The 17059-nt window shown below is 41.0% G+C and overlaps 1 protein-coding gene and 1 long non-coding RNA gene across 4 annotated transcripts in view; one reads left to right on the plus strand and one right to left on the minus strand.

The window, feature by feature from the left end:
• gria1a (glutamate receptor, ionotropic, AMPA 1a) overlaps window positions 1-17059 on the plus strand; it is an 84403-nt gene that overhangs the window by 56889 nt on the left and 10455 nt on the right. For all 3 annotated transcript variants that reach the window (XM_079351592.1, XM_079351593.1, XM_079351594.1), the window contains 3 exons: window positions 11387-11585; window positions 12283-12530; window positions 16121-16235. In XM_079351592.1, coding sequence (XP_079207718.1) covers window positions 11387-11585; window positions 12283-12530; window positions 16121-16235 — 562 coding nt within the window. The remainder of the gene's footprint in view (window positions 1-11386; window positions 11586-12282; window positions 12531-16120; window positions 16236-17059) is intronic.
• The window catches only part of LOC306828869, a 211697-nt gene that overhangs the window by 42169 nt on the left and 152469 nt on the right, over window positions 1-17059 (minus strand). The window lies entirely within an intron of this gene.

A 17059-nucleotide genomic window follows, 5' to 3' on the forward strand; every position in this document is an offset into this window, starting at 1 on the left:
AGGTTTAAGACACATACAGGAAAGTAGCAGCATGTACATTCAGCAGCAGCTGTACTGAACTTGTGGATGTTTACTTGGCTCCTGTTCCATATAAAGCTCACCGGGTGGGAGATCTTGGCAGGAAGAGAACTTGAGTAAAAGGGCGTGGGTTCATGATGTTCCTCCAGTGAATGTGTTTTGAGATGTTTATGTCTGCTCCTGATGTGTTTGTGTGTATGTCTGATCCGTGTGTGTATATCTGTGTGTGTGTGTGTGTGTGTGTGTGTGTGTGTGTGTGTCTGATAGCCCCATGGAGTTGTCTCCTCTCCTCAGCGCCCGTCTTGCTGCCGTTACATGATTGTAGACTGAAATAAATCAACTCTGCCACTCACACTCTGCCTGCCACAGCAGCAATTTCTCAGCCTGGCGGTCAAAATGGTTCGATAATGGATCCAGTATGTGGTGTATAATGGTAACCAAGGGAGGATCAGTGTTTCTCAAACTGAGTTTTTTTGTCAAACAGTGATGCTCATTGTCTATTTCAGGCATAAAGTGAGTGAGAACAAAAATACTTGTAAACACAGTGACTGAAATGAGCTTCCTCTGGAAGGTGTCTGGGCTCAGTTTTACAGATAGGATGAGGAGCTCGGACATTCGGGGTGAGCTCGGAGAACATCCGCTGCACCTTCGCATTGAAAGGAGTTGAGGTGGTTTGGGCATCCAACCTCCCTTTGGAGGTTTTTAGGGCACGCCAAACTTGGAGAAGACCCCGGGGCAGACCCAGAATACCCTGTAGGGATCATACTGGATACCTGTCTAGCTTGGGAATCCTGAAGGAGGAGCAGGAAAACGTTGGTGGGGAGAAGGAAGTCTGAGCCACTACGATAAGTGGACGAAAATGGATAGACAAAAAAAGGAGCTTTTTAAATATGTTTTTTCGTGTATTTCTGATTGAGAGACAAAAGAAGTGACAGTTAAATTGATCCACTGATAATTACCAAAAAAAAAAAAAAACACTAACCAAAAAAAAACAGACTAGAAGTAAAAAGTAGTACAAAAAAATGTAATTGAAAACAAGAAGTAATAAAAATTATGGAGAAGAATAAATGAAAGAATCCAAAACTTTTAGAACCTTTCAGAGGGATCAACCAAAGTCAACAGGGAAGGTCTTTGATACCACATTAGTGTTAGGTGACGATGAATCTCTTTCCTCTGTAGGAGAGTTTATGCCTTAAGTTGTGCACTCTCTTCAACTGAGCATTCATTGCGTTTTGGTGACGTGCTTATTTGGTAAAGTGCTTGTATTTAAAGACACAAAACTAACTAATACTTATTTCTGTACACTTTTTCTGAGCAATGAAGGCCTTTTTTTTTTCACTTTTCGTATCTGTCCCTGGACTTGTCAGGTGAATGTGGCTTATGAAAAGTGCAGTGAGATATTTCAGTCTAGAAAATAGAGAAACCTCTGCAGGAGGTACAGAGCGTCCCAGGCGGTGTGAAGGTGTGAGGAACATGATGTCCATTGTTGTGTTTGTGTAGGTCATTCCAGATGTGTTTGTTCACCACCTTATTTGCCTCTATGAAGGTTTATTCTCTGATGGGCCCACTGCCCAACAGAACTGTAGTATTGCTTAATATGTAAATGATGTAATCTGAAACTTGTTTCCAATGTCTTTGGTTACATTCAGGTTTTTTCAGTACAACATGCAAAATCATGTGTTGTCTCGCAAGACTGAAAGTAGAACTTCTATTGCTGTTATTTTTTAGATCCTTTTCATCTTTCTCCCGTGAATGCTGTGTAAGTGTGTGTGTGTGTGTGTGTGTGTGTGTGTGTGTGCGTGTGTGCAAGAGTGCGCGTGCTTGCCTGTGTGTATTTCTGGATGCGCTCCTTGTTGCGCAGTAGTTTGTTTTTGTCCCTTTTAACACACTCTTCAAAGCAGGCTGTACACATATCTCATTTCGTGAGTCTGTAGTGTAGTGAAAACACTGCATTAAAAAGTCAATACGATCATAAACATAAGTGGTACTCGACGTGATCAAATTTAATTAGATCTTAATTTGCTAATCAAGCCATCTGAGTGAATCTTTTCGATCAAGAGAACTGCACAGGGATCAGTCAGATATCACTTTCAGTATTGTTGTCATTTTCATGGTTAAAAAACAATAATAATAAAAAAAAAAAAGGATCGTGTTACACACCACTGGGTTACATAATTGTAGTGTCAGTGAGTTGCTGCCAAAGCAGTTGGGGAAGACTTGGTAGGAAGGAATGATTTATTCATACAGCGGCGGTTCAGTTTAGTTCACAGCATCGCCTATGTTTTATTTATCTGGAAATTGCATCAAGGCGACTTTTGATCATACATGCATGCACACTCACTCACAGAAGCTAGTGATGCACACGCACACTTCCCCAGAGGATCTCACTGGGGTATCACACTTTGTACACAGACAACGACACCGGCCCCTCTGAGGCATATACTCTGTCAAAACTGCATTTAAAATCACAGTTGCGCAGAGGCACACATATGTTTCCTGTAGCAGAGAAAGGTTTCACCGTCATCCAGCTGTGACAGAATACAAATGCCTTTCCTGCAACCATGAATTAAACACCAAACCAGTGGCCACTTGGGAAATCTACCTGTAAATAATCTCTTTGATTTGGCTTTAAAAGATGTGCCCTGTAATGCTTCGAGGGCTTATCATTCAAGCATGCGTCTTTAAGCCTGTAAATTGAAAGAAGCCCTAATGTAATGAGCGCCTTCACTTTGTAGCGGCAATTGTATCCCAATATATGGGTGGTTGCTCTTATAGAGAGAAAGACAGAGAGGAGGAGAAGTGAGATGACTAAAGTCTCTCTCGACTCAGCTGCACTGTTTGGAGTGCAGAGAGTGCTGCCATGGCAACCAAAAAGAGACAGATTTTTCTATCAGGGCAGAGCTTCATAACAAGTGTTTGTGGAAAAAAAAAATAATAATCTGCATGTGAGTGCACACGGGTGATCTTTTTGTGTAAGTATACAAGAAAGATTTAAGTTGGTTTGTGCGCTTATTGTTGGTATTTATTTCAGTGAGAAGCTGTGATGTATCGACGTTTGGATTCCTGCTTTCTTTGCTGGAGTGACTAAGAGGCTGCGCGTATGTGTGTGGGCGCTTAGCGATCGCCCTCACAGCTCAACCAGCACTGACTTATCTCAGGTTACACGAGGCTAAGAACGCATCCGTGATATCATTCAGCGAAACCTATATGTACACGCACAGCTACAATGATTACTCGATCAGATCGATTCCTCTGCACCAAAACTCAGCTGGAGGCTAAGTTGTTGTGTTGTCATGCACCAGCACTCACAGCTGCTGCGTGTTGCAATGCAGCCTCTTAGTTTAGCAAGCTTCCGAATCAACGTCGTAGTGTTTTTTTTAAATCATAATCCTTATTGTTTCTGAAGCACACTGGGAAGAATGTTATCACCAGCTTTCGGTGGGGTTGCTGCAGGCTCTTAACAACATTTTCACAATGTTCTCTTTTCAACATGGTAATACTGCCCTTTACAGGAAGAGAGAGAGAGAGAGAGAGAGAGAGAGAAAGATGCTTTAATAAATCATTATCTTTTTTTTTGCTCCCTGCTTTAAGGCCTGCATGCTAGTGTGGCCTTGAAGATGAAAGCACTCTGAAAGTATGCAATCTAACAACCGCGACGACGTGAGCCTAACAAAACAAAAGTGAAGCGAGCAAACAAACAGGAATCAGAAGTAAACCGGCGTTTCGCAGTCATATTGGCCATAACACATTTTCATCTCCGCTGAGCCTCATTTAGTAATATCCAGACAAAGAGAATGACGAGATTGAAAGCTATGAACAATTCAATGAGTGCATTTTCAAAATGCCTCATCTGTTTGCTGCGACCAGGTGTGCCCTAAAATCATTGTGTGCTGCACATCAAACCAATTTGACTTCCCCTGCTCGCTGCTGAGCTCAATATTTAACCTGCAGCAGGCGACCACAGTTGCCCTTTAGCGGGAGGCTTCAGCAGCCAAAGTGACCTATATCGTGGCAGAATAACATCAAAGGGTAATCAGGTTTTTAAAGACTTTATTCTGGTTAATTATCCTGTCACGGCCACATTCCGATGAATGTTGTTCATGTGTCTTCCACTGAGGATGCTACGGGGGAATCTGGATCTTAATAAAATTTTTATCAACTCATAATGTTTACATGCAGCTAAGATACAGCTGAGGAAGCGCTAATTAACAACAGCTTAGACGTATGGGCAAGAAGTGAGCGCAAGAATTAAGGTTTTATTGACACACACAAGCGTCTGCCAAATCTATTATTCAAGGTTTTCTTGCTGTTTGTTTCGTTCAAACACGATGTAGGTGCAGCCCAACTTACTCTCCCTGCACCGCTCAACAAGAAAACATCAATAATTTAACTTGTGTGTGTTTGATTTCAGAGCCTGTTTTTAATCTTTAGATAATATCAACTTCAGAGGAGGTCTCAATATAATGTAATGTCAATGATCTACTCTCTGGTCTTGTTATGTTGCTGTCTGGGTGGTCGTGATCTAAAAAAAGGTTCTGTTTATTTTTTTATAGCTCTGTTGTCATTATCACATCTAGTGAGCTGTGGTGTCTGTGGATGTTTCCTGCAATTCACCACAGTATGGAGCAGCTAATTAGACAGCACAAATCCACAGACACCCAGAACTCTGTTATCACACTGTGTCTACAGTATGTGTGCTTATATACCTCCATGCCTGCAGATTTCTTTAGGTTTTTCAGATTCCATGCATGCCATTTGCTTGCAGACTCCACCCTGCCTGCCTCATTCACCCTCTTCCTGTCCTTTTTTCTGAGTGGCACCAAGTAAGTCTGGTCCATCCGTGCAGACAGCTCCAGCTGTCTCGCTGATTTCTAAAAGGGGGGGGGGGGGGGGGGGGGGAGTCAGTGTGGCAGAGTAACTCTGTATCCGTCCCTGATTTGTCTTAGAATCACACCATAATTAGAGACCATTTTCTTTCTCATTTAAACCTCTGTAATTCCTAATCCATTGTAATATGGCCATTACTGGCTAATTTTTTACACTTGCTAAAGTCATTAGTCATTGCTCATTAGCATATCGAATAGAGGGGGGGCAGCCAGGGGAATTCTAATGAGGCTTTAGTGCTTCAGCAGATTCTCAGGGAGCTGTGGGTGGAGATCTTTTAACACGGATCTAGATCTGACGTACTTTAGAGAGATGGTCCAATATGTTCAGCTGTCAGTCAAGAATGACCACCAAAGGTCGACACCTGAAGCAGTGTTGGTCTCTTTAAATCTGTTGGAGGGTGTGTACTTCTTTGTTTGGTAACATCATGCTTTATGTGAGTTAACGAAAATGTGTTTTTGTTTTATTTAAGCTGTATAATATCCTTTATCACAAATATGACTGTGTATGTGATGTGTTACTCATCATGTCAAACACACAGCTAATAGACCCTTGGGTCTGCAGGTCCCACATTCATGTGATTATTGACTGTGTCTCATTTGCATATTCAGCAGTCCCTCTTATTGTTTTCCAAATCTGTCAAATGCCTGACATACACAAAGAAATGTCACAACTGGTTAGATGTGAACGCCATGATGTGTTCAAATATCAGTAGTTCTTGTTGTGCAGAATGATATGCAGAACACACTTTTAAAGATGGACATCCGAGGGGCTGGATCTATTTTTGATTTGATTTACAAAGAGCATTGTTTAATAATCTTTGTTCTTAAAACTTGTAAATAAGGAATAACTTCCATATCATATTACCTAAACTCAATGAGAGGCCGTAGTCTGAGTCTAGACGAGACCAGCACCTATTACTGGACTGAAACAAACATTTATTTCTATTTTTTCAAGACAAAGAGAAAACAAACAAAAGCACAAAAGAGTAGTACATAAGACAATAGAAACATGTAGTTACTGTACATTAGAAAAAGAATGGGGAAAAGTGTGAACTTGTCTAATCCCAGTCCCAGTTCTCTACATGATGCTATCCAGCCTTTCAAATCTTTCATTAAGATTCAGTGCTATGAGTGGACCCAATGGGTGAATGGCTGTAGAGATACAGGTAGAATCACGCCAACAGAAGAGTTTCAGAGACACATTGGGAGGGAATACATGAGTTGGTGAAACGTGAACATGGAGCTCCAGAGACAAAAGCAGGAAAGGAAGTTAAAGCTTTTAATTAAAAATGCTAGGACACCAACATGTTCATACTTACTGGCATTAATAACCAGTATGCCTAGTATGATCTGAGATGCTTATTAGAAGTACCTTCAAACCTTTCATATGATTTGCTGTGATACGAGTCAGTTGTACTTCCTCAGTTTATAGAGTCGTTTGATCCCCAGCTCCTGCAGCAACATGTCCGATGTGTCCTTGGGCAAGACACTTAATCCCGAACTCTTCCCATGCTTCGTCTGCAGCGTATGAGTGTGTTTGAATGGGATAAGTGACTTGTGATGGTCACTTTCCACAGCATCCTTTACCATCAGTGTGTGAATGGGTGAAAATGGGTAGGTGTGACATATGGTGTAAAACACTTTGATTAGTCAGAAGACTTGAAAAGTGCTTTAAAAACTCAGGTCCATTTATCATTTAAGTTGCAGAGAACATACAGGCGCTGCTACGACTAAAATGACAATTGAAAATATTGGATTACCAAAATTGTAACGTAAGAAGGCCAGGCTCATTTGATAATAGATCTAGTTTTTCATTTCTCCATAGTCCTTTAAACCACATATTTAAGATGAACAGTTTGTATTCTTTAGTCTGCCACATAATAAACCTTTACCGATACTCCGATGCTATATTTACTTTTTAAATGACTTAATCAATTTTCAAAAATCATTCAAACTCTATTTTTACACAGATGTCTGAGATTACATCCCGGCTCAGCTGCTGAGCTGGTGGTTTTTGCTGCTCCCATTACCGTTCCGTTTCCTCCTAATGCAATAAAAGAGGCATGGTGAATAATTGATTAATCATTGCCTTCACACGACTATGAAATTACAGTGCTACTTGGAAGATTTCACTTTCTGTAATGAGACAGCTTAGTTAATGTTTCACGGCGGCACCAAGGTTGGCTTCTATGCAATAATGTATGAGGAGCTGGAAAAGTAGGCTCAGAGGAAACAACCTCAAAAGGAAACAAACAGAGACAAACAGGTCTGTGTTTGCCATGTCGCTCTGCTCAACCAGGGAGGACGAATGTTACAGGAAAGCCAACACACACCCACTCACATATGTAAACAGCTCACACACACACACACACACACACACACAGCCTCACTCTTTCTCAGAAGTCACACAGCAAATGGTGACCCGGTCGTTCTCTTGCACAGACAAACTCAAACTCTCGCACATTGTCCTCAGGAAATAAATGTGAGTGTGTGTTTGTGTGTGAGTGTGTCCGTTTGTTTGTGTGCATGCATACTTGAATGCATCAGTGTCAGTGCCAAGGTGTAGGCCATTGTTGTCTTGGCCCAAAACAAGCCCCTGTCATCTCCCCCGAGCTTAAGAAGAGACAGGCGGGCAGCAAAGCGGAGAGGCAGAGAAGATGGAGGGGGAAAAAAAGAAGAAGAGAGAAAGAGAGAGGTAGGGAAAAAAAAGGCGATTGAAGGAGAAGGATTAGACAGCTGTTTACTGCCATCTCTGGAGGCCAGCAGCAGTCAAAGCTAAGGAGTTTGTCAGCCTCTGGTGATACCATCCAGTTTACTTTTCATCTGCCTCCCCCCCCCCCCCTCCCTCTCATATGTATTGCTGTTTGAACTGAACACAACTCTATTTTTCTCTTTTACTTAGATCTCTGAGTATTTCTTGTTTGTTGAGTTCTTCCTGTTTTCTTTCTGACCTAAACAAAAGGACTGAGGAGTACTTAAGACGTTTAACCAATAATTTACATCATTGTATTGAATTTATATTGCATAACTATACGAAGTGTTTGATTCTGTAGAACGCTTTCAGATAAAATCTCATTATCTGTACTCTGTGAGAAGAAGCAATCAACTTTGAAATTTACGGTCTCAAAGATGTTCAGTTAAAGACGTTGCAAATGCTCTGCTCGTTGGTATTCAGAAATGACTGAGGGTCGATATTTACAGGAAACATCACACACAGCGTCCATCATCAAACAGGGGTCGGCTTGCATTAGAGCGAGAGTAGGTGGAAGCGGTGAATCTTTTTCTCCGCTCTCCGCTGAGTTGAAAGCACATGATGAACTCTTTTTTAAAAAAAAGACAAGAAAAGATGACGACTAGAGTTGATTAAATTTCAAGTTTAAAAAAAGGATGAAATGGCGATTTTGAAGATTGCTACATTTAAAAAAAAAAAAAAAGTAAACAAGCTTTAGTCTGTCTGTGATGCCACTGGCTGTGTCAGGCAAATGTAGTTGTAATCCTTATCCTTAAATCATGTTCTATCTAAACCTGCCTCTTCAATTTAACACTAACTTAACGAGTATCTGTTTTGATATCTAATTAAAAAAGGTCCCTTGTGCCTAAGTCGTGGACTGTAGAGAATACTGTACTTTAGTGTTTTATCCTCTATTAAATGAAGAATAAAGCAACGATCAAATACAGTTTGGAATCTAAAACTCTGCACACATCCCAAATATCTGAAGCTAGGGTAATGAATGATCTGGGTATTTCTATCATCTATGCGTATTATTGAATCAATAACGAAGAATGTTAATCAATAGCCAGTCAAATCATGACCCACAGAACTGAATTCAAATTGGACTGTGAGGTTTTTGTTAATACTCTGCCCCAGTTATAAACACATCATACCATATTTGATACCAGTAAAAGTATACACATTTGGAGGATTCATAAAAGATGCTACTTCAACTTTTATAGTAATTAAGCAGGTTGATTTCCTTTTGTCATTTATTGGATGATTGATTCAGAGTGTAACTTTCAGATAAAGTGGTCATGAATCATGATATTATGTAAGGAGAAGATCACAGTATGTTCTTTGTTTGATTCACAGCAGTTTGATTAGATCTTCTTACAGAAGCCTAATGAAGACACTGTTTTTACAAGGGTATTAAACTCCATTTTTTAAGGTTTTAAAGGAGACATGAAAAATCCACTTTGTTCACATTTATTTAGGTAAACTGAGTGTCTATTGAGCTGCATAAATTGAAGTAAATCCATCCAGTGCTTTGTTTGTGGTCTGCACAAGTCTTACATCACCATTATCCCCTCCCCTGGTATCACCACCCATTGACTTCACCTCCAGCCTAGAGGAAAACTGTTGCACAGGTCTGCCATTTTTATTCTTGCAAGTGAAGATGATGACTAAAGCCTAGTTTATAATTCTGCGTCGCGTCGATGCTGTGCCCTCGGCGTACACCCGACGCCATTGTTGAGCATTCGAAATTCTGCGTCGAGGGAACGTTTTAGGGGGCAGTGGCGACGAAGGAGACATTTGTGGAGGTGGTCTGTTCGACAACTAAAGCAATCGAGGCTGAAAAAAGGTTAATTTAACACACTTGTTAGCTCACTGAGGAACCTGGATGAAAAAATGCACTTTTGCTTTTGAATGTCCGTATACACCGTATACAGCCTTTTAATATTTCCGTTATGACCGGAAAAGCAACTGCCGGAAATGACGTTCTGAGCAGACCAATCACAGTCCTTGTGGTTCGCATTGACACAACGCGTAGTCAGGATTTTTTGGAGGTGCACATAGGGCCATTGCATAGGGGTCCACGTCGACCGCATAGCTACGGCGCCGACGTGACGCAGAAGAAAACTCAGGGGGTCTTAACGCATTTAAAGAGACACACACACCAAAACGGAGTGTTCTGAGAGAGCTGGTTTATACAGGTTCACAAACCTCCTCTGCTGCTTGATTCATGTTGTATTTGGACCAAAGCACAGCACAGATGTTTCATTGAGACCACCGGAGACTGTTTGAAAAGGTGAAAGAGGTTTATAGTATGTCTTCTTTAAGTAAGCTATAAGAATATTATGCCTCTCCGTAAATGACGAACAGAATTTTGGTTTGACCGTTGCCCTTGTGTGGTATTATTTTCAGTTTTACACAACATTAATCCATGGGCTTTAGATTATGGAGTTTATTATTTTACATCTTACTGACTGTAATTCAGTTCTATGTGGGAGTGTTATGCTAGCTATTGAGCAATATTTACTGCATGTGAATGTTATGATCCTGGTGTTATTTGTCCGTACGAATCTTACCTGGAGAAGGTCTGAGGAAAAAGATGTCTCGAGCTGAACAGAGAAAAAAAAAATACTAGTTTTGACGCAGGAGAATCTACCTTGTTAATTGTTTGCTGCAGAACTAAATCTGTACTGAGGTATTTAGAAAAAAAAAAACATGTTGCTTTTCTCACTGCGCAGAGAAAGCTTAACCTTACCCACACCTTTTTTTGAACAGTGATGAGCGAACAAGTGAGAAAATGCAGACACAAACACAACCTGCAGACATCTCTGCATTCTCCCGACTGATTTTCAAAGGCTCTGTGTTTAGTCTGTGTTTGCTCTTCTCTCACTCCCTGACTGCTCTTTCATCATCCGGCCGTCATCTGGAAAGCATCTTAAATGATTATGTTTCAGCTTTCCCCCCTCCCTTTTCTCCCCCATACTTAATCTCGCCTTCATGTTCACGCTTCATTTGGCTTGACGGCACAAAGGTGAATCATGAAAGCCTTTTTTGTTTCAGATTTGTGTCATTTTCATTGCGTAAGCTTTGCCGCGTGGTGCCTCCGCGCTTGTCTGGTATGCGATATGTAAGGCAACATGATTTCTGCTGTCGCTGTTAAAGCTGGCTTCTCAGAGGTGAAGAGAGAGAGAGAGAGAGATTTGACTCTGGGGATTTTGCTCACAAATCAACCAGTCTGTTTTTTTATTTTAAATTGCAATTAGAGCAGTGGCTAAGTGTTCTCCTCTGCTTATTAATCCCAAACAATTAATGTGCGTGTTTCCATGAAACATATTGGCAACTTTCTTAAAGTGAGATTAATTTGGCAGGCGGGGAGCTGAGTGGGCCTTTGTGGAGCTGGTTATCTTTCCTCAGCACATTGGACTAAGCTCTCCAAGCCTGGTGGAACGCAGAGAAGAGTGTGTGAGTGAGTGCAGTGGGAGTGTGATGCAATGTAGGTCATTTGGATAGTTTGAACATCTGAAGGTCTGAAGATTTCTGTTCTTGATTGTGTGAAAGAAAAAAAAAATGGAAGAAGAAAAGGAATGGTGCCGTTTCTTTTCCAATGCCCAAATTTGTATGTATAATTGACTGTGCTTGTCAAAAGTAAAGAAGGAACAGCAATCTTGAAACAGAGAAATACATGGACAGGTAGACACACTGTTCATGAAGCCAATTGTTTTGACTGATGAAAATCTTTTCCCTCTGTTATTAGATCTCTGTCTGGCCGAATCGTTGGAGGCGTCTGGTGGTTCTTCACCCTCATCATTATCTCATCCTATACTGCCAACCTGGCTGCCTTCCTGACTGTGGAGAGGATGGTGTCTCCCATTGAGAGTGCTGAGGATTTGGCCAAGCAGACTGAGATCGCCTATGGGACACTGGATGCCGGCTCGACTAAAGAATTCTTCAGTGTGAGAATTAAAAAAAAAACTGATTTCAGTCCTAACCTCTTGGATGAATATCTTGGGGCACTGGTGGCCTAATGGTTCCTGTGCCAGCCCCATGTACAGAGGCTAGGGTCCTCCAAGAGGGCAGCATGGCTTCAGTTCTGACATGTGGCATCTTTCCCGCTTGTCATTCCCCACTCGCTCTCTCTCTCTCTCTCGCTCTCTCTCTCTCTCTCGCTCTCTCTTAGGGATTTCAGACTTTATCTCCTGTCCTACCTTTAAAAATAAAGGTCTAAAACCTTCCAAAATGTCTTGCATGTATAGTATTCTACCAGTAGATTCTAAATGAAAGCATCAACAGATGCAGGGATCATTGGGTTTGGATTGTCAGTAACTTTATCAGAGCGAACAGTGAGTCCGATATCAGAGAGATAAAATAAGAAATAATGATTCATTAAATGTTTGTTGAATTAAATCAAATTGCTGCCTCCAAATGAAAACTACTAAACAGAAAGCTAATTACAGAATGTAACTACTTTTTATTGCAATAATGATTTTAAATATACTGCAAAATCTATGTAAGAAGGCTTAATTCCATCACATCAAAGATTGCATTTTTACTGCAGCTTTCCACACTACTGAAATATAAATCTTTTTTTTCTTTACTCTCACTGTTTCTTTCTCTGTCTTGATCTCATTCATCAACCGTTCTGGCCGGCAGAGGTCTAAGATCGCTGTGTTTGAGAAGATGTGGTCCTACATGAAGGCAGCCGACCCGTCCGTGTTTGTGAAGACCACGGACGAGGGCGTGATGAGAGTCAGGAAGTCTAAAGGGAAGTATGCCTACCTGCTGGAGTCGACCATGAACGAGTACATAGAGCAGAGGAAACCCTGCGACACCATGAAGGTGGGAGGAAACCTTGACTCCAAAGGTTATGGTATCGCCACACCCAAGCGCTCCCCCCTCAGGTAAAACCCCGCCACTGCAACACAGCTGGATAAAAGCAGCTAATGGCTTTTATCACGGCTGGTGCAGGAGCATCATATGTCCATCCAGCTCACTTCTTTTTGCATTTGTTCATGTATGATGACCCTTCATCGTCCTGCTTTTTTTAACATGCATGTTTCATGCCTTTTTATTTATTTTGCACTTCTTTTGATCAAAGTAGCACATCTCAGTTATTGAATCGTTGTTCCTCATCTTTTGAATACAGTAAAGACATACAACACAGCATCATCTTTTACGGCACTTCATTAAACTTGTCCTTATTTGTTCATAGTTTAGTTAAACCCCCACAGAGATATTCTCACACTTGATCATGCCTCATCTATGTTTGTGTCTGCAAATGTATGTAGCATAGCCTATTTAAAGCTGACATGTGAGCACAGGCAGAAGTGTAAAGTAGGAAAATGTGAATCTCCTTCCTCTTAAAGAAATACTTGCCTTCCTGTCGGCTGCTAATTATACTCTAAACCTGCTTTATGAACATTTGCTGAGGCTGGTCTCAGGCGGTCCTCTTTGAAACTGAAGCATCCCCTCAGACACACAGAAACGCTTGTACAGAATGTAAATGTACCTCTCAGAAACCAACAGAGCCCTTGAAGCAGGGTTACAGCTTAAAAGGAGCACATCCCATACGGCTACTTTTCCACTTCCGCCAGGGCTCACACCTTGAATGTGTAATTAGCAAAAGTGAATTTATTTTTTTAACACATTCAATGTGATAACTGATGTCATGAGTAATAATTCCTGCTGGTTGTACTTTTCTGCTGTGGATGTCCAAGAGCAGCAGCTGTCTCTACACATCACATCAACACCCTAACCAACTTCCCATTCATGTTTCTCTTACAACGACAAAGAGAGAGAGAGAGAGTGTGCAGGAGCTGGTGGCATCTGAAGCTTTTAATCTATCTCTTAATAGGCCTCATTCATTTTAATGAAAGGAGCCATATGGAGAGGTTTCATTCAATCTCGCTGAGGATTCATTCGGGGTTTCACCTTGGTTGACAACCAAAGGTCAGAGCATGCTGGCTGAAAATGTCCAATGCATGTAACTTGGAGGCTCAATTTAATTTACGAATCACATTTTGTTCAACATGTAAGTGCTGTTTTTGTGACAGAACAAGTAGTGAAATTAATCTGTTCCCATGTCATGCAGTAAAATGAGTGTGAACCTGCAACGATGCATACAGATATCAGAGCTTAGCTGCTGAGGATCGCCCCATTATCTCTTCCTCTCTCTCTCTTTGTCTTAATTATGAGCAGAGTGGCATGTTTTATTTTCAAGTTGCCATTCACAGATGTCTGATAGTGAGGTTCATTAAAAGATTAAACACCGTCATGACTTCAAATGTGATATTAAGGATTGATACTTTGAAGGAAAACGACATCTTTGGTTGATGTAGGAATAGGCTGGATGTGCTGCTCACCTGGATCAGACATCAGTGAATGTGATGTGGATTTAACCAGCTAACTTCCATCATACCTACGGTGAATTATAAACTGAATCATGAGGATGCTTTCAGTAGACTGATTCAACCTATTTTCAAATGACATACTCAGGATATGTGTTGATACCAAACCAGATCTGCCTTTGATTTTCAAAACATGTCCTTTGCTGCGTCTGTGAAAAAGTCTCCTCTTTGACAGTTTGATGAGATTAAGTCATTATGACGAAGCCAACTTGATAGGCTATCCATAATTCTTTGTCTTTAGACATGATTATAGTGTCCCTCTAGAAAATGACAATGTCATTCTGACACTATTGCCCAGACTGAAATATTTGAACAATGATTTGATTACAGTGACATTCATGGTCATTAAAGTAAATGAATCCTGCAGAGTTATCACATTCCGTCATCTTTCACTTTACGCACGATATTGCTAATTAGTTACTGAACTCGTAATAATATGCCGAACTATGGTTGCAACATGTCGAATGCTTTTCCTGCTACACATCAGACTGTTAGCGTTGTCATGGTAACAGTTTGGCTTAATCTCCACACAGAGATAGCTGTAGCTACAAACTCTCTATGTTGGTACCCTACTGTGAAGTTAAGGGAGACGCACCATGACATTGATCTTTTTTTTGTAAAGTAAAATTTTCTATTAAACAAATATTTAAAAAGCACATCATGTCCGTGTCCCAGACAACTTGGAACAACGGCTCACCTCTGACTTTGTATCACAACGATTTTATTGTTGATAAAGATGATCGGCAGTAGCTTTATGCATAAACATTAGCTGGCTGCAGCCGAGGAGGATAGCACACCATTGAACAAAATTAAGGAATTAAATGTAAAGATAGATAAATCAGAGTCCAAAGGCATTCTGAGCTCAAATGGATATTTGAAATTATATTCAAATACTGAGCTGTGGGTATGACTGAAAGCAGCATTTTGAAATACGAGCTGTAATAATAACGTTTCTCCCCTACAGGATGACAGTCTTCACTATACACTAATCAGTTTGTAAAATATGTTGTTCATAATCTGTTTTAATCTCTCCATTTCTAATTGATATGATGTCCACCACCCCATGCCTGCCTGACTATTTCCCCCATCCCATCTAACATACAGCACAGTAGCCCCCCTGACATGTTCTCACGTCAAACCACCGGACCAAACTAACTAGTAACCTGCAGCTCTGCAGTCATCCATGTCCACGACCTTCTTTCTTTAGATGAGAAAGAAATCAGAGGTTTTACCAGCTCTGAGGATACCTGTGTTACCTACAGCTGTGTTGTGCCTTTAAGGTCTCGGACAAAGACTCGTCTGTGTCTGTTGGCTGGGAAAGCAGAATGACAACAAACTTAAATGTGGCAACAGAGACAAAAAGATGCTGATTTGGTGTGAGAGACAAGGGTGTAATCTTTGCCTTTTTATGTAAATTCTGATTGCACATTCTGCTTTTCTGGGATTTGTGAGTGCAGACAGTCTTTGTCCTCTGCCAGACAGCTATAGGAAATACACTCACCAGAAAGAGAGAGAGCAAACTTCTCGAGATGTTTTGGATTCATATAGACTCATGTTCAGAACTCTGTCTTAAATTGGTCACAAGGTTTCCTTTCATCCAGATTAGGAAATGAAACTGACAGTTTAAACATTCGAAGCCTGTCTGCATTTGTCTCTGTTGATATAAATTAATCAACACAGGCTTCTTTTCACCAGGATGCCGTTATGTGTTGAATATTGATAGGTTAGTTTCCATAGCAATCTGTATGCTACTGCTACTAAAGGGAAATTACCATCTGTAGACAGACTTCTGCATCCAAAGCATCTCCATGTGTGTGTGTGCTCTGCCTCCCTCTGAGGCCGCTGCCTGGTAAAACCTGACTCTGCCACTGTACGGCTGCTCTGCATCACAGCCCCTCACAGAAATACAACTAACAACCGCATCTAGAGCCAGCACTCCTGCTTCATATCAGTAGTCTCATGCAGGAGTTTCTAATAATATATCACTGTTATGTCATAATCACTGCCACCACCATGTGAACAAACTCTTTATATCTGTCGCATGGAGTGTCTCCTAATGATTATCATTTTATATTACTTTCAAGAAATCCAGTTAACCTGGCAGTGTTAAAACTGAACGAGCAGGGCCTCTTGGACAAATTGAAAAACAAGTGGTGGTACGACAAGGGAGAGTGCGGCAGCGGGGGCGGGGACTCCAAGGTCAGAGACAGTTTGATAAACCCTGCGGGTAACCCACCACCACTGGGAGTGGGGATGTGTCGGGACAGGGGTAACCGGCAGGCTCACACTGCACTACCACTCTTGCGACACTTAATCTCTCTGCGGTGTGGCTGAGAGCAGAGGAAAAGTGCAGGGCTGGGGTGGGGGGGGGGGGAGTTTGAAAACAGGAGAGGTGGATATTTTGTACCATCTCCGCTGCTTGAAAAAAAAGAAAAGCAACATTGATTTAATATTGATCAATGTTTAGTAATTAAACTAACGGAGTCCCTCGTGCTCAATGATATTTGAAGATGCGTCTTGCATTTAGCGGCTTTGGGATTTGTTCAGTTTAAGTTGTTTCCTTTGGCGATTTACTTTTGACAAAAGACTTAATTGAGACATCCGTGTTGCGTAAGAGAGGGTAAGCAGTGTGCCGGTTACCCAAAGTGATATAGTAATACACATCTACTGCCAAAGAGAGCAAGCCATCCAAGCTAGATGGAGTATTAATGCATATCACTTTTTCTATAATGCTTCTAATGATGTCTATGTGAATGTGATACTGTATGTGCGTGTGTGTGTGTCTAAGTGCTGTGTGCAACAAGTTCTCTGTTTATTTGCTTTATTTTACCTTTAAGCTCACGCATCATGTGTGTGTATTTGCTACTCTGTATCTATGAATCAATAACATAACATAACATGGTATAATATGTTATTTATGTTATTTCCTTTCGATTGGAAGAATTCCAGTAAACCTAGCGGTGTTGAAACTCAATGAGCAAGCCGTCTTAGACAAACTGAAAAACAAATGGTGGTACGATAAA

This window comes from Symphodus melops, assembly GCF_947650265.1.
Source record: "Symphodus melops genome assembly, chromosome: 9".
In the NCBI taxonomy this organism is placed as follows: Eukaryota; Metazoa; Chordata; class Actinopteri; order Labriformes; family Labridae; genus Symphodus; species Symphodus melops.